Genomic DNA, 25,636 nt, shown 5'->3' on the forward strand with positions numbered 1-25,636 from the left:
AATGCTTCATTTTGAATACCAAAGATAATTTAGATAAATTTAGCTCTAAAACTGATGAAGGTATCTTCTTGGGGTACTTTACATCTAGTAAAGCATATAGAGTCTTCAATAAGAGAACCTTAGTTATTGAGGAGTCAATGCATGTTGTATTTGATGAAGCTAACCCCTTGGTCCTAGAAAGGATATTTCTTGTGATGATGATATTGTAGGTAATCTTGATGAGTTGACTCTTGAAGATCCTCAATTTAGTGGAATTCAAGATCAACACATGGAAGATCCTTTGAAGGACTTGGGAGTTGATCAAGTTGAGCCTCAAAAGCAACAAGGTCAACCAGTTCCATATCAAGAAGTTCAACAAGATCTACCCAAAAATTGGACATTTAAGAAGGATCATCCTAAAGACCTAATCATTGGTGATACATCAAAAGGGGTAACAACTAGATCCTCTCTTAGAAATATATGTAATAGCCTTGCATTCATTTCTCAAATAGAGCCTAGGAACATAGATGAGACCATTAATGATGAGAGTTAGGTACTTGCAATGCAAGAGGAGCTCAGTCAGTTTGAAAGGAATAAGGTTTGGACCTTAGTTCCTAGACCAAAGGACCATCCATCCATAGGCACCAAATGGGTGTTTAGAAATAAATTAGATGAGGATGGAAACATAACTAGGAACAAAGCTAGGTTAGTAGCCAAAGGCTATAACTAAGAGAAGGGCATTGACTATGATGAAACCTTTGCCTCCATAGCTAGATTATAAGCCATTATAATCTTGCTTGCATATGCATCATACATGAATTTTAAGCTTTTCCAAATGGATGTTAAAAGTGCTTTTCTAAATGGTTTTATTGATGAGGAGATATATGTTGAGCAACCTCCTGGTTTTAAAAATCATGAGTTTCCAAACCATGTTTTTAAATTGACTAAAGCCTTGTATGGTTTGAAACAAGCTCCTAGAGATTGGTATGAAAGGCTTAGTAACTTTCTTTTGCAAAATGATTTTTCAAAAGGAAAAGTTGATACAACTCTTTTTGTTAAAAATCATGTAAATGATATCCTTGTTGTACAAATATATGTTGATGATATTATACTTGGTGCTACTAATGAGTGTTTGTGTGAAGAGTTTGCTAATACCATGAAGAGTGAGTTTGAGATGAGCATGATGGGAGAACTCAAGTTCTTCATTAGGCTTCAAATCAAGCAAGCTAAGGATGGCATCTTCATCAACCAAGCCAAGTACACCAAAGAATTGATCAAGAGATTTGGAATGCAGAATATCAAGCCAAGTAGAACTCCAATGAGCGCAAACACCAAACTTAACAAGGATGAAAAAGGAAAATCGATTCATGAAAAGCTCTATAGAGGTATGATTGGTAATCTTTTATATTTCACAGCTAGTAGACTGGACATTATGTTTTCCGTATGTTTATGTGCACGTTTTCAATCATGTCCTAAAGAGTCTCATTTGCATGCTGTTAAACGTATTCTCAAATACTTAAATGGTACATTGCATTTAGGTCTATGGTATCCTAGAAATGCATCATTTGATTTATGTTCCTACTCGGATGCCGACTTTACTGGAAGCATCCTTGAAAGGAAGAGTACCTCAGGTACTTGTCAACTCCTAGGACACTCTTTAGTTTCTTGGTGTAGCAAGAGATAAAACTCGATTGCACTTTCCACAGCCGAAGCCAAATATGTGGCTATAGGTCTTTGTTGCAGCCAAATACTTTGGATCAAGCAACAATTGAGAGACTTCAAAGTATCTCTTGATCACATTCCTATTAAATGTGATAACACAAGTGCAATCAATTTGATCAAGAACCCCATACAACATTCTAGAACTAACCATATAAACATTAAACATCATTTTATATGTGATCATGTATTGAACGGTGATGTTATTCTTGAGTTTGTTGATACACATCACCAATTAGCTGATATCTTTACAAAACCTTTGTGGGAGGATAGGTTTAATTTCATTAAGAGAGAATTAGGCATGCTTGACAACCTTGATGCTTGAGATTGTGATTTACTGTTCACATTACTGTTCACATGAACAAAATATTAGTTTCCGATTTTTGGCTGCCATATGATCACAATACCATTCCTCATTAATTTAGATTGTTTTCCTTGATTGTTCCATGAAGGTTATTTACCAAAATTCTATTGATGCTTTGAATAGACTCCTTGATGGTTTTACAAGTCCTATGAAAATGAAATTAGTAAATTTGTATTATAGTCTTCTTAGCTCTTTGTAGGCTATTCTTTAGAATAATTGTTATGTTGCCTTTAGATTTAGCATACACTATACATGTGTTCTAAGTGTCTCAATGACATAATTATACTCATGTTCAGTTTCAAATCAAGTTAATTATGCACATTTGCTTAGCTACCATATAACCACCTTAATGGTATCACTTTCTGTGCTCAAATGTAAACCTTCTAACTGGAGTTATCCTTGAAATGCTTACTGAATTGACAATGATGCTAAAAGCTTAAGCTTTTGGCACTGTGGTAAGCCTTTGAATGATACCATAATTTTTGTATGTCTTTCCTTTTAGAGTGTATTTTGATGATGCCAAAAGGGGGAGATTTATAACTAGTGGATGAAAAGTTCAAAATTAGTTCAAAATTTTAGGCTTTAAACATGATTACTTGGCTTTTAGTGGGATACAAGTTTTAGTCATATTTATATGATGCTTCTTGATAATCCTTTGATACATATTCTGAATTGTTTTTGATATAAAAATAACTTTGCATCATCATTCACCTAGGACTCATGGCATTGCATTCATTGAGTCAAAGCCTCTCTTATGTGCTCTCCAAATTCTATTTATTAAGGCACAAATTGTTTTTGAAAGGGGGAGTACATTAAGGGGGAGAATTTCTGAAAAACATACACTTCACTTATGCTTAATTTTTCATCATCCACTAATTGTTTATCATCATCAAAAAGGGGGAGATTGTTGGACCTAGGTGTCTTAACCCATGTTTTGATGATAATAAACAATTAGTGTGCTACTAATATACTTTGGAAGTGTTTATATTGAGTTTATAGGCCTTAGATTCAAAATTGTCAAATTACTTCAAATCAAGGTTAAGAAAGAGCAAGATAAGGAAGCAAATTTTTATGAGACCCTACAATGTAACTTTTATTTATTTTATATCTTGTAAATCTCATTTTATTAATTGTGTTGGCTCAAGTCTAGATGATATTAAGAATATCTTGTTTAACTTAGTTTTCACCTAATTCTTTATCAAGAGAAAATTAAATAAATTTTTCAAAAATGCAAAATTAATTTTGAAAAGTATTTTAGTTGTAAAATACATTGAATTAGCTTTCCAATGGTTCAAACGAATTAAAAATCTGAGGTTGGATCAAAAAGTTATGAGTTTTTTAAACTCTTAATTTCTTAGTATCTTTACTTATAACTTTTTCTTGACCAAGGGGAAGTAAAATGAAATTTTCACATTTGAGATATGCAAATTTGTTTTTGAAAGTGTTTTCATTAAAAAGTTTATCAAATTAGCTTTTCAATGGTTCAAACGGATCGAAAATCTGAGTTCCAGTAAAAAAGTTATGCATTTTCGAAGCCTAAGTGCCCTTTTGACACTTTTTGTCCAGAGAGTACTTCAGCAGCCGAAAGTAGGAATTTCAGTTGCCGAAATTCATTCTTTAAATCTTGGTTTTTAAGCGTTAAAAGCCATTTTATTTAGAGAGCACTCTGGTAGCTGAAAGTGACTTTTCAAAAACTATTTTTTGGTGCTCTAATCTTTGGCAACAGAAGTAAATAACATCGACAGCCGAACCTGGGTTTTTGCAACTCGATAAGACAGAGTTTTGAGTGGTTGAATGGCTAGTTTAGCATTTAATGCACCTCAACTATTATTTTCTTGCAAAAACTATAAATAGGCACCATTTATGACTGGAAACAAGTTTTACAACAACAATCTTTTTAGAAATTTATTGTGTTCTAAAGATTTTCTTCATTCTCTCTCTCTAGAATTTGAGCTACCATAGTTAATGTTGAGAACTTGATATTTGAGTTGTAAATTCTTTGTTCTGAGAGTTTATTCAAGATTATTGTGAGCACTTATTGTAATTTTGAGTGTGATAGAGCCTTAAATAGCTCTTGAGTGTAAAGGGATTTGTAAAAGAGCAAGAGGTTGCTCTTGTGGTGATTGTAAGGGGTTTATTCTTCACCCAAAGAAGAATTTTAGTGGAGTTAACTCTCAAGGAGGGCCTTAAAGAGAGGACGTAGGTTTGGGATAGTCGAACCTCTATAAATTTCTTGTGTCATTATTTTTCCTCTACTCTTCTTTGTGTTTAAATTTCTTTTAGTCTTTAATTTTACAATTAGAACCTAATTCACTCCTCCTCTTGGGTTGCTACAAGGGACAACATTTATTATTTTGATTTTTTGCTTCATTTAAAGCAATAAGTGTTGACCTTGCTTGTTTAATAGGCAAGCCATCCTCATTATGAGGATTGTTCAAAGTAGCTAAAAGTATTGATGTATTGTTGACTTAAGTATTGTGATTATCAAAGTGAGATTGTAGAAACTAAGTGTACACTCACTATACAAATTAATGACAAATGATTTTCAATTCTTGATGGGGCTTGATCAAGAGTCACCTAGACCAAGAGTCACTTATAAACACAAAGAAGACTCGAGAAAGGAAAGCCTTGCCTATGCTAGGAGTCCACTCTGATGGTTAACTTAATAAACATAAAACTAGGTGAAAAATGACTTCACTAAACATTTAAATTTGAATTTCATACTTGATAGGAGACATATTTTTAATGCATGAATTGTGTGGAAAGTAAGTGATATAATTCTAGTTAAATAATGCTATGAAGTGTATATGTCAACGATAGTTGGATTAACTTAGGTAACCCATGCCAAGTCATGATAGAATTATGAGCATGTAGGAATGTCTATAGTACACTAATGTTAGAAAAAAGTAAAAGAATCTGTATTCAGTATAATCTAATGAATTACAGGAATCGTGTTTCAAGATCGAGAGTGAAGGATACAATATTACATAAAGATTGTTCATTAACCAAATCTCTTGAAAGAGATGAAATTTCCATATGCAAAATGTTCACAAAATTAATAAGATAATTTCTTTTTATGTAACAATAATAAATAATGACATATAGCAATGTAGTTTATTGCTTTTTAAGTTCTTTATAATCATAATCTATGATTAAAGAGAAAACAATTCAATTATATCTAATTTGATTAATCCATTTATGTTATTAATATAAATATTGTTACGATACAAGGGCCATCACCGACCGCATAGCGCAGTGGATTAGCGCGTTTGACTTCGGATCAAAAGGTCGTGGGTTCGACTCCCACTGTGGTCGTTGTAATCATTTTTAATAATAAATATATTTTTTTCCCTTTTCTGCACCCTTATTTATTTTTTCTCCATTTATTATTTTTTTTCCTTTCCGTTCCTCTGCTAAGTACTAAAGTATTTTTTTTTTATTCCTGCCATTTTTTAAAAAACAAATTTCAACCTTATAGCCATAATTTTTTTTTTAAATTCCGTTTTCCCCCATTTACGATTTGCTTTTAATTTTCATAATGAGATATATTATTTTTTAAAAAATATTTTCTAAAATAATAATAATAATACTCAAACTTTTCATATTTTATAAATTTATTCATAACTTTTTGTTTTGTCAATTTTATTTTAATAAATTAAAAGTTAATCAATCTTTAAAAAAATTAATATCTAAAATTTATTAAAACTCACCGTTTAATTCTTCTTATTTTTATTTAAAATAATTTAATCCATCATATTTATATATAATTTTTTTTAAAAAAATTATAAAATATGATAGGTTAAGACTTAAAACTTATAATTTAAAAATCATCCATCCAATTTTTTTTATAAAAAAATTATTATTTAATTTTTTATTTTAATAAAACTAACTATTTAATTTTTATATTATAAAAAATACACTATTTAATATTTTTAATTTCTATCCGATAAATTATTTATTCCATTCATAAAATTTTTTACTGGTCAATGTCTATCAAACTTTTATTTAGACCTCTATTTTAGTAACATAAATTAATTTTGGATCCTATATTTTGAAAACTAACTAGGGGAGAATTCGGTCGTGTGACACCCCTTACCCGACTACAGTGTAGCCGAGCAAGTTATGCCACTCAGTGTGCCGGAGCACTCTATTTTATCTTAATTCATTTTTATCGTAGTTTTGAATATAACTTGTGAAATATAATTCATTTATTGAAATTGTAATTTATTTGAGGTTCCGAAAATTTTAAAGAAAATCCGGCGGAGTACCGGCTAAAAATGGGAAAACAGTTCTTCGGAACCTGTGAAAAACACTTCTAATAATCATATTCATCTATTCACAAACTCCAATATCAAAATCTCAATATTTTTCAACCATTCGTTTCTCAATCATTCATCACATTTGATAGTCATGTAACAGTCACAGATCAATATTCACTTCTCAAAATCCTAATTCCCATCTCCATTTCACACTAGTTACCCTAGTTAACTAGCTAAGTCATTATCCACATAATTATGTACTTCAAACATGATCTCTAGTCCACTTTAAGTCCATAAAAAACACTCAATATTGTTCCTTCCTTAGGGCAGCCGAAATCCATAGTATGTATACACATGAATTTAGTCCATTTAGTTTACAAATTCCTACTAAATTCAAGTCCCTAACATGGAAATAAAGAAATCTTTGCATAAGTAAGCACTAACCTCTTGTAGGGCAGAATTTTCTAAGCTTCAACTCCACTTTCTTTGCTTTTCTAGGCTGCCAAACACTTCCCCAAGTTGTATGGACAAGTTTTAATGAAAAGTGTCTAGGGTTTTATAGTGGAAATTCATGGGAAATGGAGGAAATGAAAGAAAATTTTCATGGAGGGAGGAAGAAGAGAGGGTCACGTTTTGAGGAAGAAGAAGAAGAAGATGACCAGAATTTTTGGTCTTTCTTTGTCTCTTTTAAGTGATTTAAGAAAGCTTGTTGAATGGTGATTGGTTGGGAGAAAGTAAATGACATCATCATATGTCATAAATGGGCATTTTTCTCATTTTCTATTCTTTTCTTCTCTACTTATTTTCAATTTAATTTTTAGCAATATTTATTCATATTTTGAATCATAATAATTATTTACTTAACTGGACAAGTCGGCCAAAAATCACCTCTGAAGGCGAAATGACCAAAATGCCCTCCGTTTGGCTTAACGGGTCAAAATTGTCTGTACCGATTGAAAAATTTTTCTAAATATTTTCTTGGCATTCTAATGCCATAGGAACCTCAATGACCCTTCTCTGGAGTCCTAAAAATTATTTTATGAATTTTTCCCTGGGTCTAGGGCTCCTCGTTGCGAGAACCGCAACTTCACTCTGGTTACCCATCGCTTGGGCACCGGCTCGTTTAACTTGGTTGTATTTTATTTCAAAAATTTTTCCTAAATTTTTCTTATTAATATTTGAGTTAATTATGGTTCCTGACTTTAGTTTAAATATTTTTCCGAACGTTCTAGCTGTCCGGACCTACACCGGTCACCGGAACAGTAGAATGTACGGAGTTGCTACCGGGAGGGTGTTACAACTCTTCCCCTCTAATTCAAACCCAGACACTGATGAGGCGATAAAAGGAAGTGAAGAAACAAGAAGGTAGCAACTCCCCGATTACTAAGTCAGGTAAATTTCGTCCTCGAAATTTACCTGACGAAATTTACCTGACTTAAGTAATCGGGGAGTTGCTACCTTCTTATTTCTTCACTTCCTTTTATCGCCTCATCAGTGTCTGGGTTTGGCTCTTCCTGAGCTTCCATAGCATATACTTGTGGTGCCACCCTGACTTCGGGCTTTTCAACTGTCTCAGAAACAATCTTCTGTGAAATGTCAGCCATTTCTGCTCTACCCGATCTTTTACCCCTTTGAACTATAGGGAAAGGTCTATCAACTTGTACCGGAGCTATTGAACCACTCCTCTGAGGGCAATCTCTTATGAAATGATCCGTAGCCCCACACTTGAAACACTCTCCAGTTAACAATCGACACTCCCCTCTGTGTCTTCTACCACAATGCATACATTCAGTGCCGGTTGATCCCCTTGTTATTGTGCCCAGGGAACTAGCTATAGATATTCCAATCTGGCCTCTGTGGCCCTGTGTCTGATCTTGTGAACTAGAACCCTTAAACTTCTTACTATCAGTTGGTATACTTGACTGTCCTGGTCCAAATTCCCTCTTACGCTGCCTATCTTTCCTATTTTGTTCATTTATTCTCACTTTCTCCACTTTTAATGCAGCTTCCACTAGCTTGGTGAAGTCAGTGATTCCCAAGGCAGTGAGCTGGATCTTGATGTTGTCATTTAGTCCCTCTTCAAATCTCTTACATCTTTCAGCTTCATTAGGGACTATCTCCCTCCCATAGCGGCTTAATCGAACAAATTCCTTCTCATATTCAGCCACTGACAGCTGCCTCTGCCTCAGGTTAATAAACTCTCTTCTTCTCTCTTCCAGGTATACAGTACCCACATATTTCTTCTTAAATTCGGAGAGAAAGAAGTCCCATGTCACTATTTCTGGCTGCACTTCACTGGACACAGTGTCCCACCATTCATATGCATCATCTTGCAGCAGAGATACAGCAAATTCCAAGTTTTGCTCTGGAGTGCAATGGAGTTGTTTTAGAATTCTGCCTGTTCTGTTCAACCAATTTTCAGCTGCAACAGAATCATCTTCTCTCTTACCATAGAAGTCCACTGCTCCAAACTTTCTTAGCCTTTCCAGGTGTGATTTCTGCTGTGGAGCTGGTGGTGGTGGTGGTGGTGCTGGCATTACTCCGGCCATTTGTCTAAAGAAATCGGCCATTTGCTGGAACATGGCCTGTGGAGGCTGAGCAGGCTCTGCTTGAGCTGGTGGAGTAGGTTCTCCCCTACCCCCAGTCTCAGCTGCTGCAGGTGGAGCATGACTCTCCACTTCCTCCTCGACTGCTCTCTGTGATGAAGGGTCCATATCCTATTCAAAATAAGAAAGACAAACAGATCTGCATTAGTGTCACCTCGACTCTTACAAATGCAATGCATGGTATGGACTCAATCTAGGCCCAGAAACGCCTAAACCGTGCTCTGATACCACTAAATGTGACACCCCTTACCCGACTACAGTGTAGCCGAGCAAGTTATGCCACTCAGTGTGCCGGAGCACTCTATTTTATCTTAATTCATTTTTATCGTAGTTTTGAATATAACTTGTGAAATATAATTCATTTATTGAAATTGTAATTTATTTGAGGTTCCGAAAATTTTAAAGAAAATCCGGCGGAGTACCGGCTAAAAATGGAGAAAACAGTTCTTCGGAACCTGTGAAAAACACTTCTAATAATCATATTCATCTATTCACAAACTCCAATATCAAAATCTCAATATTTTTCAACCATTCATTTCTCAATCATTCATCACATTTGATAGTCATGTAACAGTCACAGATCAATATTCACTTCTCAAAACCCTAATTCCCATCTCCATTTCACACTAGTTACCCTAGTTAACTAGCTAAGTCATTATCTACATAATTATGTACTTCAAACATGATCTCTAGTCCACTTTAAGTCCATCAAAAACACTCAATATTGTTCCTTCCTTAGGGCAGCTGAAATCCATGGTATGTATACACATGAATTTAGTCCATTTAGTTTACAAATTCCTACTAAATTCAAGTTCCTAACATGGAAATAAAGAAATCTTTGCATAAGTAAGCACTAACCTCTTGTAGGGCAGAATTTTCTAAGCTTCAACTCCACTTTCTTTGCTTTTCTAGGCTGCCAAACACTTCCCCAAGTTGTATGGACAAGTTTTAATGAAAGGTGTCTAGGGTTTTATAGTGGAAATTCATGGGAAATGGAGGAAATGAAAGAAAATTTTCATGGAGGGAGGAAGAAGAGAGGGTCACGTTTTGAGGAAGAAGAAGAAGAAGATGACCAGAATTTTTGGTCTTTCTTTGTCTCTTTTAAGTGATTTAAGAAAGCTTGTTGAATGGTGATTGGTTGGGAGAAAGTAAATGACATCATCATATGTCATAAATGGGCATTTTTCTCATTTTCTATTCTTTTCTTCTCTACTTATTTTCAATTTAATTTTTAGCAATATTTATTCATATTTTGAATCATAATAATGATTTACTTAACTGGACAAGTCGGCCAAAAATCACCTCTGAAGGCGAAATGACCAAAATGCCCTCCGTTTAGCTTAACGGGTCAAAATTGTCTGTACCAATTGAAAAATTTTTCTAAATATTTTCTTGGCATTCTAATGCCATAGGAACCTCAATGACCCTTCTCTGGAGTCCTAAAAATTATTTTATGAATTTTCCCCCGGGTCTAGGGCTCCTCGTTGCGAGAACCGCAACTTCACTCTGGTTACCCATCGCTTGGGCACCGGCTCGTTTAACTTGGTTGTATTTTATTTCAAAAATTTTTCCTAAATTTTTCTTATTAATATTTGAGTTAATTATGGTTCCTGACTTTAATTTAAATATTTTTCCAAACGTTCTAGCTGTCCGGACTGACACCGATCACCGGAACAGTAGAATGTACGGAGTTGCTACCGGGAGGGTGTTACAGGTCGTTTCGGTTCTGAACCGAATCGAACTCCAAAAATCAAAAAACTGAATCACTTAAAAATGTAAATCAAACTAAATCAATTATTTAAGAATAATCGAATCGAACCAAATAAAAAAATAACAGTTCGGTTCGGTTCGATTCCGTTGCATTAAATCGAAAATATTTTAGGCTAATTTTTATTCTTTGGGATGGACTTGAATGGAAAATTAGATTGGATAAGAGCCTTAAGACTTATGCATCTTAGGGTAAAAAATTACTTGGGCCATTTTACTATTCGGTTTAATCCGTTTTAACTGCTAAAAAATCGAATCGAACTGAAAATAGAATATACTAAAAGTTTCAAACTGAACCGTATCGATAGAACTAAAAAACCAAACAAATGGAATCGAAATGGCTCGGTTTGATTCAATTTTTCGATTCACACCGAAAACTGCTCAGGCCTAAAAATAATGCTATTTAGTTTCTTTATTTTTGTAAAACTAATTGATTAGTGATTATATTTTAGAAACACAATATTTTTAAAAATATATTTCAAAATAAAAAAAAGTTTTGTTATGATAACTAAATTTAAATTTACATTTTTTAAAAATTATTTAAATATTTTCATTTAATTCTATATGCATCATTTTGAAAATTTAAGAGAATTTATAAACTTTTATTCTCATATAATTTGTATTGATTTCTATTAAAAGATAAAAGATAGAGAGATAATAAAATGGAAAAGAGTGTGATTGAAGAGAAAAAAAAATGGAGATACAAAAATAAGAGAGGACAAAAAAAAAAGTAAAGGAGATGAGGATATCGTATTTTAGTTATAAAAAAATAATATGATAGATTAAAGAGTTAATTATAAAAATTAATTATTATATTTTTAAAAATATAAAAATTAATTAATTAATTTTATTAAAATGAATAAATATAAAAATGAATAATGTATTTTTTAAAATATAAATATCAAATAATTAATTTTATTAAAATATAAAAATTAAATAATAATTTTTTTTAACATCCTTTGCATAGTAAAATGGTAAATATGGAGAGTGATAAGAAACAACGTCGTTTTATTTTATTTTTGTGTTCCTTTGCTTGAATGGTGAAGAACCTCTCTCCTAGAATACCAATTTTATCTTAATTTCAGAGGCGTCTTCGTCAACATGCTTTAATTCACTCTCTAAGATCGTAATTCACTGCTCTGATGATGATCCTTTCAGGTGTACTTGGCTGCACTTTTCACTAAATTGATTCTTGAGATCAAGAAGTCGTATTATTTTGGAGAAGAAATGGTACCCAATCTAGTTAGTTTCTTCTTATGGTTGATTTTTACGATCTCTTGAATATGATCTTTTGGATTCCTGCCTAGCAATTGCGTGATGCTAAAATGATTGGGCATGTACATTTATTGAATATTTAATGTTTTTGGTTTTAGTCATTTAATGGGATTATCTTGGATATCGTTAGAATTTGGGTTTGTTGGTTCTTGGAGTCGATTTTGCTTTTTATTATATGAAGTTGCTACCTGAGTGCCTTCTATAGTGCTTTGAAAATTATTGTTTTGGCAGGTTTATCACTCTAGCTTTGTGGATGAGGAAGGAATTAGAAAAGCTTGTGGGTGCCCTTTACTTCCTTTGAAAAGCCATATAAAGGGTCCTGCTCCAGTTTCAGATCAAGGTTACACATTCTTCTGCTTTTATTTTATTTGTAATCATGTTGAATGAATGTTCAGGAAGTGTTTTGATTTCTTCAACTTATGGATGTTTGATGATGTCTTTATGCAGATAGAACTGATATAGTTGATGAAGCAATCACATTCTTCCGTGCTAATGTTTTCTTTAAAAACTTCGATATTAAGAGCCCAGCTGATAAGCTTCTTATTTATTTGACTTTCTATATCAATGTGGCTTTGAAGAGGCTTGAAGGATGTAGAACATTGGCTGAAGGGACCAAAGCAATCATTAATTTGGGTCTGGAAAAGGTTCCTGTGCCTGGAGAATCTGGATTTCCATTTCCTGGTCTTTTTGTGAGTCCTGAATCTCAAAAGGAAGCAGGTGGAGTTGATTCATATTCTAGTTTTATTTTGGGTGTTACATTCTGAGAACATATTGAAGTTACATCTCTCCTATTATGTTTGCACCCTGCAAATTTCTTTAGTTTGTTGGCAAAATTTACATGCCTTGTTTTAGGTAACCTTTGCCATTTTAATAAGTCATAAGGAAATGAACATTGACTTCATCTTCAATCTGGCTTCAAAGCACCAAAATGTAAGGGGAAGGTTGTTTGTTTTTTAAATGATTGCATTAACCAACTGGACTTTCCAAGAATTCAGAGAATGATCACTTTTTTGGTTTTACTGCTTGAATGACACCAAATTTCTTTCAAGTAACTACTTTAAACTAATTTTGTGTGTCAATTTCTTTGATACTATAGGGATTGTGAGTTCAATTTTCTCTTCTGCTCCTTCATTTACCTTTAAAGCAACAGGTCACCATTATGGCCTTCGGGTCCTGTTGCTCATGAATGACCCATATGTTGGTAACCATCTTGTGTTATGGACATTATGATTTACTTCTCAAAACATGAAGATTGCGTCTTTTCCCTTCCATAAATATTTTATCTGCTTAGAATATAATCTTTATTGGGATTGTGTTTCATATTTTGAAGTTCCTGTCATACCATCATTTAGGAAGTCTTCTTAAGTCTGGCCATATTAAATTACGAAAATGTTCTTAGCTATAGTTTCTGGAACCACAATATGATGAGTAAATAACATATAATATTGTTGCTTTGTCTCACTCTAATAATTGTAATTGAGAATTCTTGATGCGAGACCATAATTCTGAAAGGTCTGACCTATGAAGGTCCTTGTTTTTGGCCCTTTTTGAAGGTAGTTCGAAGTTTTGTGGTTCCATGTTAAGAGCCTACTATTTCTACCTTTTGTGGACTAAATTCTTTTGGATATTTGTGTTCTTGAATTCTTACATGCAGAGCTGTTTAGAAATTATCTGAAGCAGATAAGGGAAGAAACAAGTGGAAGATTATTGAGTGTTGCGTATAGACATAATGGGACTCCAAACAAATGGTGGTTGGCGTTTGCTAAGAGGAAATTTGTGAATGTTATTGCTTTATGAGTACTTTGTTAGAGATATCCTATTAGAAAAGTGGCATGTAATAGGAGACTAGTTAATATCACAACAATTACCTGTGAATATTTACTGTTATCAAATCATGGAGTGCAAGCATGTCAAACATTAGGAAAAATGATTTGTTTGTGTGCATTGTTGTCTCATAACTGCCACATTTGGCATTTTAGATGACCATATATTTTTGTGCATGAAGCTCGTATTCTTTCTTCATTTTTCTTGAAGGAAAAGGAGGCAAAAGCCTTATGCATGAAAAATCATTTGTGGGATGTATCTGTGTCTGCCTAGGTGAATTTGGAGGATTCATGCCAGGATACGTAACATATGCCTTGTGTTTTCATCTTTGTTTGTATATCGTGTAATGGATAGCATTGGGCTGTATTGTGTTGTTTTCCTAAATCATATCGTTCATCTACATTGTAACTGATATGATACAAGGAATTGGAGAGGGGAAGGTTTTCATTTCTTTGCTATTTGAATGAGGTGTAGCTACTGCAGATGCTCCTGTGGAAAGGGCATGCGCGTTTGTTCCGATGTTTCGGAGCTCCAGATTGATAAGAAGTACAATTCGATTCCCTGTGAGCTGTGAGAACCCCTTTTTTTTCCTTTTTTGCATCAGTATCTGCTTGGACACCAATAAATGTAGTCTCAGCCTAGAGTTGACATACAATAAATTGATTTCTAGTGGAAGCTTAGAGTAGAATGTACATGAACACTGGTTTTAACATTCTGCGTTAATATTTTCATTGTACTTGGAGGCAGGTTTTAACTAGGTCAGGCCAAGGTCAAGGATAAACCCAGTATTTTAGTGGTAATTTGTAGAAAATGTCTTATAATACTTTAAATTATTTTTATATTTATCTCTAACCTGTTATCTTCTTACAAATGTAAACTTTGGCCTCAAATATCAAATTATGCAAACAAGCAGCAAGATATTTTCATTGTAATATATTTTTTTTATACAAATGACTTTAATTGAACTTAAATTTGAGATCTCATAGTTTTGAAAATGATTTCAGCACTGCTGAGTTTATTTTTATTTTACTTGATTGTGAGCTTGTATTGGATTTATTCTCATCTTGTGTTCTTTATCTTGATAATGAAGTGTATCTTCTGTTATCTTTTTCTCAAAAGAAAAAAATTAGTTTTAACTTTTGTTAAAGATGGAAAAAGAATTTCCCAAAAAAGTCAAGCGACCATTTGGTAATATTGAATTACTGGGAATGGGATGAACTATGGGATTGTTTTCCTCAAACATTGGTGAAGTCAGGGCAATTTGTGCTTGAGTTCATTCGTTGTTCTATTATAAAATAACTTTTTTTTTTTTAATTATTCCAAACTTAATTCACGAAATCTATTTGTATAATATTTGTTGGAAAAAGTAAAGTTTTTAAAAATTTTAAAATTTCTAAAAATTTTACCTACTTTAAAAAAAATCTCTTCCCCAAATAAATTTAAATATTTAAAAACCCATACTTCACCTTCAAAGTTTTATTTTGTTAACAAAATGTTCATTCCACTGAAATTGTATATTAGTAATTATTTATTTTAGGATAAATTATAAACCCTAGTTTAAACAAGTTTAGGACTCGAACTCGACAAAAAACAAAAAGAACTTAACATTAACACCGCCGGTACACGGGTCAAAGAGCTGCCCCAAGAAACATCTAATAAGCATAAAAATAGTAGAGATTAGCCAACGAGCAAACTTCTTAGACCAAGCTGAGAAACTCCAAAAGTGGTAGACACCTAAAACACAGCTAAAAAGCTAGGTTACTATAAGCAAGAAAGAGTTGAGGCCAAGAAAGTTGGATGGCACTATAGGATGGACTAATGACTTGCAGAGAGTGATGAGGCGAAGCTTAATTGGTAGATGAAGCCACAAGTTGGCCATGAATGGTGAAGTCGACTAGGGACCCTTGAGACACCGAACCCCAGAAAACTGAAACCTTTTCTAGAGTTAGAGATGCATAAAAACTTATAAGAACAAGACCTGTAGGTAAATATCCATACAAGGCAATGAACCCAAACAAAGTAGATCAACAGAACTCCTCATCAATTCAAAGTCGAATATACTACAAAATCATAAATAACCCTTATTTATAAATAGAACTCTGCTTAGAGATTGAGAGGGCAAAATTCTTCTCCAGGACAAAAGGTGAAAGTCCTTCATACTCAGATGAGGTAAGAAAGGCCGCAAGTCGATAGGAAACCCAAACGAAAGAGAGAGAGAGAGAGTTTCGATTAAAAGAGAGATCAAAGGCCCAACATAAAGAAATGTATTACAACCATTTGATAAATATATGTGTCCACCCAATTAGATATATATATTTTTTTCTCTTTCTTATAGTCTCACCTGCCTTGGTCTTCTTCCTCTTAAGTCTATGATTTCTCATTTTTTTAAAGAAAATGAATTGAGAGAAAACAAATACAAAAAAAATTGGCCCTTAAAAAAGAAGAGAAAATAAAGTGAGCCCACAACACAATATCTCATTAGGACACAGAAACATTACTCTTCTACCAAACAGGTACCCTCACTAACCAGATCATCCTCATTATTCTCCATGCTCCCACACTCTGCTCCGTCTAATCCTAGCCGTTGATCTCTTCATCCATGAACCTTATGTTCTACAAATCTAGGGTTTCCACCGTCAGCCACCGCCATACAACCCTAATCTCCACCCATGTCATCAAAGATCAACCATCACCACCACCACCACCGGTTCAACACCCAGATTTTCCCTCCTCCTTGTCCCCACTTAGCCGAGTTCCGTGCCCGGAACGGCTCCAAGCCCTTCCGGGCCCTCCAAGATTGTCTCCGGGTGAAACCACCGGGCGGACGGGCAGCTATACGCCGGGACCCCTCCGAGGTTCCTCGCTGCGGCGCGTGCGGAGAGTCTGCGCGGCCCCGGCTTTACGCTTGCTTGGCATGCGCGGCTATCTCTTGCCACGCGCCTCCCGGACCATCCCACGCGGCTGCGCATGCCACTTCCATGCCTCCAGGCCATGAGATCGCGGTGGACGTTGATCGCGCGGAGATCTTCTGCTGTGCGTGCCGCGATCAGGTCTACGACCGGGATTTCGATGCCGCGGTGGTCTTATCCCAAACCGCCACACTCAAATCAGCCACAATCCAATCGGCAAAACCCGAAAATCTCCGTAAAAGACGGAGAGTCGATTACCGGCCCTGGTCTCCTGATATCAGGGACCGTGTGTTGATGGAGACCGGCTCGAGTCCGCTGGAAAACGGGTCTGATTTGCCGCGAGGCTTGCGAGGATTGAATAACCTGGGAAACACTTGCTTTATGAACTCGGTGCTTCAGGCATTGCTTCATACGCCGCCGTTGAGGAATTATTTCTTGAGCGATCGGCATAACAGGTACTATTGTAAGAAGAAGAATGGCGTTTCCAATAGTAACGCTGGTGGGAAGAGGAATGTGGGTACTGCTGATGGTCATGGGAACAAGAATGCGAGGTTGTGTTTGGCTTGTGACATGGATGCGATGTTTTCAGCTGTTTTTTCCGGGGATCGGAAGCCTTATAGCCCCGCAAAGTTTTTATACAGGTACATCTCACATTTGCAATTTAAAGTTTTCAACTTTTTTTTGCCTCTTTTGTTTTTCAGGGCGGGAAAATCTTAGTTTTCTGTTCTTATTAGACAATTTGTATATGCTGCTGCAGTTGGAACTAATGTTCCTCTTGATCTGATCTTTTAAAGCTTTGTAATTTTTTTTTTCCTTTGGGTGATTGGATACATTTCCTGAGATATTTCCTTCCTCTCATTGGTTTGAATTATATTGGTTGCAGTTGGTGGCAACACGCGTCTAACTTGGCAAGTTACGAACAACAGGATGCCCATGAATTTTTCATCTCTATGCTTGATGGGATCCATGAAAATGTGGAGAAGGATCGACACAAGCCCCACAGTCAAGGTAAAGATTCTGTTTTGTTCTTTTTTCTGACGCTTTATGCCAGATGTCTATGCCACATCAAGTGTGCCAGTTACTTTCGTTAGTAGCGTAATTGTCACAACTTAGGGAAAAAATGCTACTGTAAATTGTATTGTGCACTTGTGCCAGCACATGCGGATTGTGGATATGGTAGTTTCCGGTGTTTCATTTTGTGATAATTACCTCAGTAATAGTATTAGAAACAACATAATGTGTTGATTGGACTGTTGATGTGGGGCCCATTTCTTCTCGTGCATTGTGCAAGGGTGTATTGACTGGGTTTTGTTGGAACTTTAATTTCCTTATTTCTATTCTTATCTTCTCTAAGACATGGTTGTTTCAGTAAACATAATTTATGAAAAGTTTAGTAATGAAGCTTTCATGATAATCATGCGATGATGGTATGGTACTGTTACTTTTAGACCAAAATTGTGTTGGACAATCTAGTTTTGTTCGGTGCCACTTGAATTTTCTGATCCATTAAAGAAAAGAGTTAGAGTATATTTGTAGCCCTGAAGTATGCTGTCATATTTAATGAAGTGTTAAGTTAGGTCATTTTCTGAAAAGTATATGATGATTTTGTTCTGCATTGGTTAACCTTAGGATGTCTTATTCTCTTGTTGTTAGTGTTTAGGTGGCTAACATTATGAGGGAACCCTTAGAAGGCTTTGGAGCACATCCTGCATTTCACTTTGGTTTAGGCACCAGAAGGAGTGATTATTAGGTCATGTAGCATAAATGAAAGCGGTCAACGTGCTAAAGCTTAAAGATCACCTAGAGTTCTCTTAAGCTACTAATGACCTCACTTTTCTATTTGTAGTAATTCTCTTTGATCAAAATGATCCAAAATACTGTGAAAGATTCACAAGGTTATAAATTTTAACTGCAGGGTGTGGGTTTAGGTCTCTGTCATTGCCCTAGGAGTTGACAAGTGCTCCCAGATTTAGGGCTAATTCTCAACATCAACATGCAGACTTGATGATGTCATCTGCTTTACTCCAGTAAGTCGACTTTTTCATAGCCTACTTGGTTTAATGATAGGATTCTCACCTATAATACTCATGTTAATCCTAGCTTTGATTCTTAGGGTCTTATCTCATTACAAAGTTGATCCCAATCCCAGAATAACAAAGAAGGTTCATTAGGTCCTCATTCAGCATAAGCTTCTTGTTTATGCTTTGGAAAATTTCAATTCTCATACTGCTTTTGTGTCACACTTTCTTTGTGACCCTTGTTGAGTTGTTTTATTGACAGACATAATGTAATATTCTTGGTCTAGATATACTGTCAGCTACAAGCATATTTCATTCCAAGCTTCGACCATCCTTGAATTCTTATAGTTTTCAATCTTTTGGCAAATATGCTTTACCTATCCTCTTCTAATTTGTTGTTAGTTATTTATTTTGCTGGTTGGAAATAGATAGTGATGTTAAATGTGATATAAAATGTAATGAGCTGTCTTGTTTGTGTTGCACATTTTGGAAGTTAAAAATACAGAAGTGATGAATTTATTAGTCTCCGATAACAGCAGCTGAGATGATAATTCACTGCACTGCTGTTCCAGTCAAAAGTTTTTTACAAACATCTATTACCAATTTTCTGATGAAAGGGAATTTTAATTCTAGTGGCTTTGTTACAGTTACAGTCAAGAAGTTGAAAAATGCTATTCATCCATGATAAATTAGTATTATTATTATTTTTCTAATAAAAAGCTGTGTTGTGTTTATAATTGGATCTTATCTTGTGCTGTGTTTCTAAAAATGATGTTGCATTACCTTCTATGCACTTCCCTTACTGAATTTAGTTTGTTAAGTGCTATCCTATGAATCGTTCTTGATGACCGAGTTTTTGGAAGTGCAGGCCATGGAGACTGTTGTATTGCACATAGAGTTTTTTCTGGTATCTTGCGATCCGATGTGATGTGTATGACTTGTGGTTTCACATCCACAACATACGACCCATGTGTGGACATCTCACTGGATTTAGAACCTCACCAAGGGGGTTCTTCAAAGTCAGTATCTACAAAGACTCATCATTCTTGCAATGGTGAGGTGGATGGCATGAATCCAGGCCAAAACTGTGGGATATCTACTCTTATGGGGTGTTTGGACCGGTTTACTAGGCCTGAGAGATTGGGGGCTGACCAAAAATTCTTTTGCCAACAATGTCAGGTGAGGCAGGAGTCTCTCAAACAGATGTCTATAAGAAAGCTTCCTTTGGTTTCTTGTTTCCACATCAAAAGATTTGAGCATTCTTCGATTAGGAAAATGTCAAGGAAGGTTGATCGTTATTTGCAATTCCCTTTTTCATTGGACATGACACCTTATCTTTCTTCTTCCATCTTGAGAAATCGATTTGGCAATAGGATTTTCCCATTCGATGGAGACGAACCAGATGCTTCAAATGAGATGTCATCAGAGTTTGAGTTGTTTGCTGTTGTCACGCACACAGGTAAACTTGATGCTGGTCACTATGTGACCTATTTACGCCTAAGTAATCAATGGTACAAGTGTGATGATGCTTGGGTTACTCAAGTCAATGAGAATATTGTGAGGGCTGCACAAGGCTACATGATGTTTTATGTACAGAAGATGCTTTATTACAAAGCAAGTGAGAACCGGGCAGTCTCATGATATAATGACCAGAAATGGTGGTTGACTCTGCTGCACTGGGAAAAAGTAATGAATGAAGTCATGGTGGACAAAGTCTACATCAGTAGATGTCATGGCTAATTTTATATGCCAAGGAAACAAATGTTGGAAAGCTGTTCTGCCAATCAGCGAAGCTGAAGCATCACACTTTATTTGAGTTCTTCAAGTCACGGTTTATTATACTTGGAACATAACGTGAGCCTGAATTTTTGAGGCACTTCAACATTTTGGAAAATTAATTTTTATGAAGGTATGGATTTTTCTAAATTGGTTCCTGATTTAAAATTTTTCCCTCGAGGGATTTTTTCCCCGGCTCATTCAAGTATTGTTGGTGGGTTGATTCTTTTTTTCTCATGGATCCTCTCAGCAGTTGCAATGCTTGGGAGTGTAGTTCAACAGTGTACTAATCTTCCTTAAATGGCATATGAAAATCTGATATGAGTTTATTTTCTTTTCTTATTTTCTTTTCTTCTAAGATTTTGATGCTTGGTTTGTGCGTGTGCCTGTTCGTAGTTGCTCATAAGCTAAAACTAAAGAATTGATGCATCACTGTGGCCTCCCTCTGTCTCTCTCTCTCTCTCTCTTGTTTTAACACTTGTTATGGTTGCTATTCTTTGAGCTAAAAGGGAGCTGAAAGTGTTTCCCTAAAAGAAATGCACAGCAAATTAGCAACTCACAAGCTCGTTATTAAAGGGTGACGTCTGGCATATGCACTGTGTTACGACGATGACCTTTGTAAATTGTAGGCGATAAATTTCAATAGCTTTTTTGAACTTGAAGAGGTGTAATAGAGTTATCTTTAATTTAAAGATGTAATATAAAATTATATATAAATTTTAAAATTTTATATGATAAAATTATTTTAAATTTTAATAATTAATTTATAAATAACACGTTAATGTGGAGAAAATTATGGTTTCATGTAATTTACTTATCAAAAGGGTGTGGATAGTGTTGAGGTTTCATGTAATTTACTTATCAAAAGGGTGTGGATAGTGTTGAGCTGGTGGAGAGAGAGGTAGATTATAGTATAAGTAGCGGTTAAGGGGTAAAAAAGTAAAAAGAATAATTTACAAGGATTGAAATAAAAAAAAAATTGGCAGCAGGGCAGTGGCAGAAGGCGCTACCCAAGGTAGTGATCAGCTATCAGATTCTCCTACCTCGGTCAGCGCGTGTGGATTAGATTAAAATATAATTAATTTTGGATTGAAATGTAATTTGTTGGACTGAAATGATAAAAAAAAAAACCAAAATGTGCAGGCAGCCAGTAGGTGCTACCCAAGGAAGCACCCAGCCGCCAAATCTTCTCTCAGTTAGTGTACTATATTGTCTTGTCCCAAGTAATGTGTTGATCAGGTAGACTCTAATATAAGTAGTGATTAAGTAAATAAAAAAATTATAATAATTGAAATAAAAAAAAATTTAAAAATAAATTTATCAGTCAGACTCTACTTAGAGTAGTGATTAATTGTCAATCTGATACAAGAATATTCTCTCATAGACTTATTTATTAAAAATAGAGTAATATAAAAAAAGTGAATAAAACTTGTTTTGGCATCTAATGGTAGGCGGCATGTTACCACTATGGGGAGGGCCCAACTGCCCTTGGTTACCCGCTCCCTGCGCTCAGTCTAGTATACTCCCTTATAAATGTGTTCTCTCCCTATCTCTTTTAGTGCTCTCTCCCTTTTAGTGTTAGTTAAAAAAAAAAAAAATCTCTCCTTTTTAGTGCTCTCTCCCTATCAAAAATTGAAGGTATATTTTTTTTAATTATGTTTAGTGATAAATTTAACGTTAAAAAAGATAATGTTTGTAGTAGTAAAACATTTTTAAAGTTTAATAGTGAAATAAAATATTATGTTATAGTTGAGATAGTGTGGTTAAGAATTTGAATCAATAAAAAAAAATTATTGGTGAGAATTAAATATTATGTTAGAAAATTTAAATTAGAAAAAATTATTAGTTATAAAATATGATATTATGTATAAAGAAGGTAATAAACTATTTGAAAATAGAAAAAAATATTATTATTAATTTTAATACGTATTGATAAATTTTTTGAGGGCAAAAATAGGTGAAAGCAATATAAAATGATTTTTTTTATTTATAAATAATGAAAATATATTAAAAATACAATAAGTGAAAAAAAATAGAGATAATTTTATTTTTATTGTGTAACATATTTTTTGGTAAAAGCAATTTGTAAATTTATGGATAATATATTACATGTTTTTTAAGAAAAATGATATCATATTTTTATAATATATTTAAAATAAACATGAGATAAATTCATAATATTGTAAAAATTTAATTATGTAGTATAATTCTCAATGTATTGTTAGATTTAGGAAAATACGATAAAATCTATATATGTATTTTTTTTTATGCCTAATTTAGTAGTGTGGTAGAAAAAAATTAGTGAAAATGATATTTTATGCTGTAAAATTGAAATTAGGAAAAAATAATTAAAAATATTTTTAGTTAAAAAAATAGATTGAAATGATTTTTTTTATATGTTTGTAATATATCTTATGTTTAAAATATTTAAATTTAAATTATTATAAAAAAATTTAATTATGTAATTTAATAGTGAATATGTTATTTAATTTAGAAAAAGAGAATAAAATGTATATATGATAAATTTACTTTTTTATGTATAAATAGTATATCATTAGCAATTGTAATTAATTTTATTTTTACTTTTTATATTATTGATTATGTAAATTTAAATTAATAATATTGAATTGAAGATAAAAGAATGAAGAAAAATAAAATAATTTTTTTATGTGTACATGTAAATTAATTATGGAAGAAGTAAAGTTGGTGGATTTAAAAGACTTTCAAGTTTAAAGGGATTGCAATTGATCGCCCTTTTTTATGAAAAAAAAAGTCAGTAATCAGTTAAATTTTATAATATATTTATATTTATTGCTTAGTTAATAGTTAATTTATATATATGTGAATCAATCTAAAAAAATTGTTACAAATAATAATGTTAAATTATATATTATTGAGCATATTGATCCGATTGGTTTAATTGAAAAGTAAAGTATAATATGTTTCGTTTTGGCCTTATCCATTCAGTGATGCAATTGTCTGAAATGGTATTGAATTTTTCATTTTTAATATCTATGTTGTGCTTATGTAATATTTTAAATGTACATTACAAATTGTAAGAAATGTTATTTTTACATGTAAATATGTCAATTCCATGTTATGGTACTGTATACTGGGATAACGATATTGTTATGGGTGATGATGGATACAATTATTGTGGGAGTAGATCAGCTGTGCTTAGTATTGGTTGTAGATTAAAATTTACAAATCTCGCGATGGGCATAGTACGAACAATTTCCTTGGTAGAAGAATACAAATTCATTGAGCGTATCATTTTTAGGAAACCCAAACTAAGCAGAGGTGTTTGAATTGGGCTTGCATGAAATTAAGAAATAATGATGATGTATCAATAATGTTTAATTTCATTGAGCAAATAGGATGTATGGAATCGATGAAATTGTATGTTGATATTTACTATCCTGATGGTAGTGTAAATGTTGTAGATGAAGTTGGCCCATCCAATGCTATTACATCAGAAAATCCTGAGGGTTTAGATGATGTCAATAACTCTGTAAGAGATATTCGAATTGAATGTCATGGTGTTGGTTCAAGTCAATTGGATATCGATAACGAATCAAACGACAATGATTATTGCGTCAATTAGGTAGATGATAAAGATTTAGAAGATGAAGATGAATTTTTGTGTTACAATGATGACAAAGATAATGATGATTATGGTGCTGATTTCAATTTGGTTGATTATTACAACACTAATGTGTCAAATGGCTCCTCCACCTTATTCGAAAATTGATTTTTCGTTGTTAACTGCTAAAACGTTTTCAAAATCGCCATCTTCTTCGCTTTGGGATGAGTCAAGCGAGTTTGAAGTTGGTATGTTATCTCCATCAAAAGAGGCTGTTAAAAATGCTGTTCAGAAAAATCACATATTAAGACACCGTGACTTTTACAAGGAAGAGACCAAAAGTAGTTCTATAGATGCAGTGATAAGAATAGTAATTGTCAGTGGAGAATGCGGGCATCCCAGCAGGAAGGTTTAGATATTTAGAAAATTACTCGTTACAATGGACCCCATACGTGTTCAAATCGAGCCATGTCAAAGGATCATTGCAAATTGGATTCGAAATTCATTTGTCATTTCATTATGCCTATAGTTGAAGAACAACCAAGTGTAAAGATTTCAGCTTTACAAGCTGAATTAAAAGACAAGATTGGTTATGAACTGAGCTATAGGAAAACTTGGAAGGCAAGACATATGACAATTGTAAAGATATTTGGAGGTTGGGAAGAATCTTATAGTTGGTTAAGACGATTCATGACAGCATTATATAAGCAAAACCCTGAATCTTCTGTCCTCATTGAAGATGAAGAATTATTTATGAATAATCATTTAGTTTTAGACTACAAGGTTTTTGACAGAATGTTTTGCTCATTCAAACAATTAACCGAGGGTTTTAAACATTGGCGGCTTGTTATATGCATTAACTCAACATTTCTGTACGGGAAGTATAAGGGGTGTTTATTTTGTGCAACAACCCAAGATGGAAATAACCATATATTTCCCATTGTGTAGGCTATTATTGATTGTGAAGGCAGAAGGAATTGGGACTGGTTTAGGAAATGTTTAAGAGTATTTATCACTGACCGGGAAGATATATGTGTCATATCAGACAGGCACAAAAGGATTATAAAGGCAATGCAGGATAATTGGTGGCAACCTCCTGCAGCTCATCACTGGTTTTGCATCCGACATGTCTTAAGCAATTATAATACCACATTTAAGAATTCAGTAATGAAAGAAGTGCTACGTAAGGTAGGTTAGTACAAAAAATGTTATGTATTTTAAACATTTAGTCATAGTGAAAATATTGCCTAATAATTGATTACAAAATTTGTCGTTATTTATTATTACAGCGCATCAAAACTAAAAGAAGAAATTTTACAAATCAATGAATAAAATTTGACAAATGCATCAAGAAACATATGATTGGGTAGTGAAGATAGATTTATAAAAGTGGACTTGGTCTCACAACGGAGGCAAAAGGTATGGTTCGATGATGACAAACACTGTGGAGTTGGTGAACAGACTACTTAAAGGATTACGTGCGTTACCAATAACTGCAATGGTAGAAAAAATTTTTTACCAATGCATGGAGTATTTTGATGCACGACGCACGATGTT

General features: G+C 33.8%; 2 protein-coding genes and 1 non-coding gene across 4 annotated transcripts; all 3 read left to right on the forward strand.

Annotated features, from left to right (window-relative positions):
- Positions 1-5,303: 5,303 nt before the first annotated feature.
- Positions 5,304-5,377, forward strand: TRNAR-UCG (transfer RNA arginine (anticodon UCG)). The gene has a single exon. It is a non-coding gene; the product is annotated as a tRNA-Arg (tRNA).
- A 6,340-nt stretch (positions 5,378-11,717) lies between these two features.
- Positions 11,718-13,896, forward strand: LOC110654920 (actin-related protein 2/3 complex subunit 3). 2 transcript variants are annotated; one of them, XM_021811051.2, is made up of 4 exons: positions 11,718-11,936; positions 12,201-12,309; positions 12,417-12,686; positions 13,624-13,896. In XM_021811051.2, the coding sequence occupies exons 1-4, from the start codon at positions 11,922-11,924 to the stop codon at positions 13,764-13,766; spliced, it is 537 nt and encodes a 178-aa protein (XP_021666743.1). In that variant the 5' UTR covers positions 11,718-11,921; the 3' UTR covers positions 13,767-13,896. The 2 variants fall into 2 exon arrangements, with proteins under 2 accessions (XP_021666743.1, XP_021666744.1); XM_021811052.2 differs by having other exon boundaries at positions 11,720-11,924.
- A 2,233-nt stretch (positions 13,897-16,129) lies between these two features.
- Positions 16,130-20,838, forward strand: LOC110654919 (ubiquitin C-terminal hydrolase 22). The gene is made up of 3 exons (XM_021811050.2): positions 16,130-17,343; positions 17,586-17,710; positions 19,589-20,838. Exons 1-3 carry the CDS (start codon positions 16,463-16,465, stop codon positions 20,359-20,361), a joined length of 1,779 nt encoding a protein of 592 aa, XP_021666742.2. The 5' UTR covers positions 16,130-16,462; the 3' UTR covers positions 20,362-20,838.
- Positions 20,839-25,636: the final 4,798 nt, after the last annotated feature.

The sequence above is a fragment of the Hevea brasiliensis genome, chromosome 13 (assembly GCF_030052815.1).
Source record: "Hevea brasiliensis isolate MT/VB/25A 57/8 chromosome 13, ASM3005281v1, whole genome shotgun sequence".
NCBI lineage: Eukaryota > Viridiplantae > Streptophyta > Magnoliopsida > Malpighiales > Euphorbiaceae > Hevea > Hevea brasiliensis.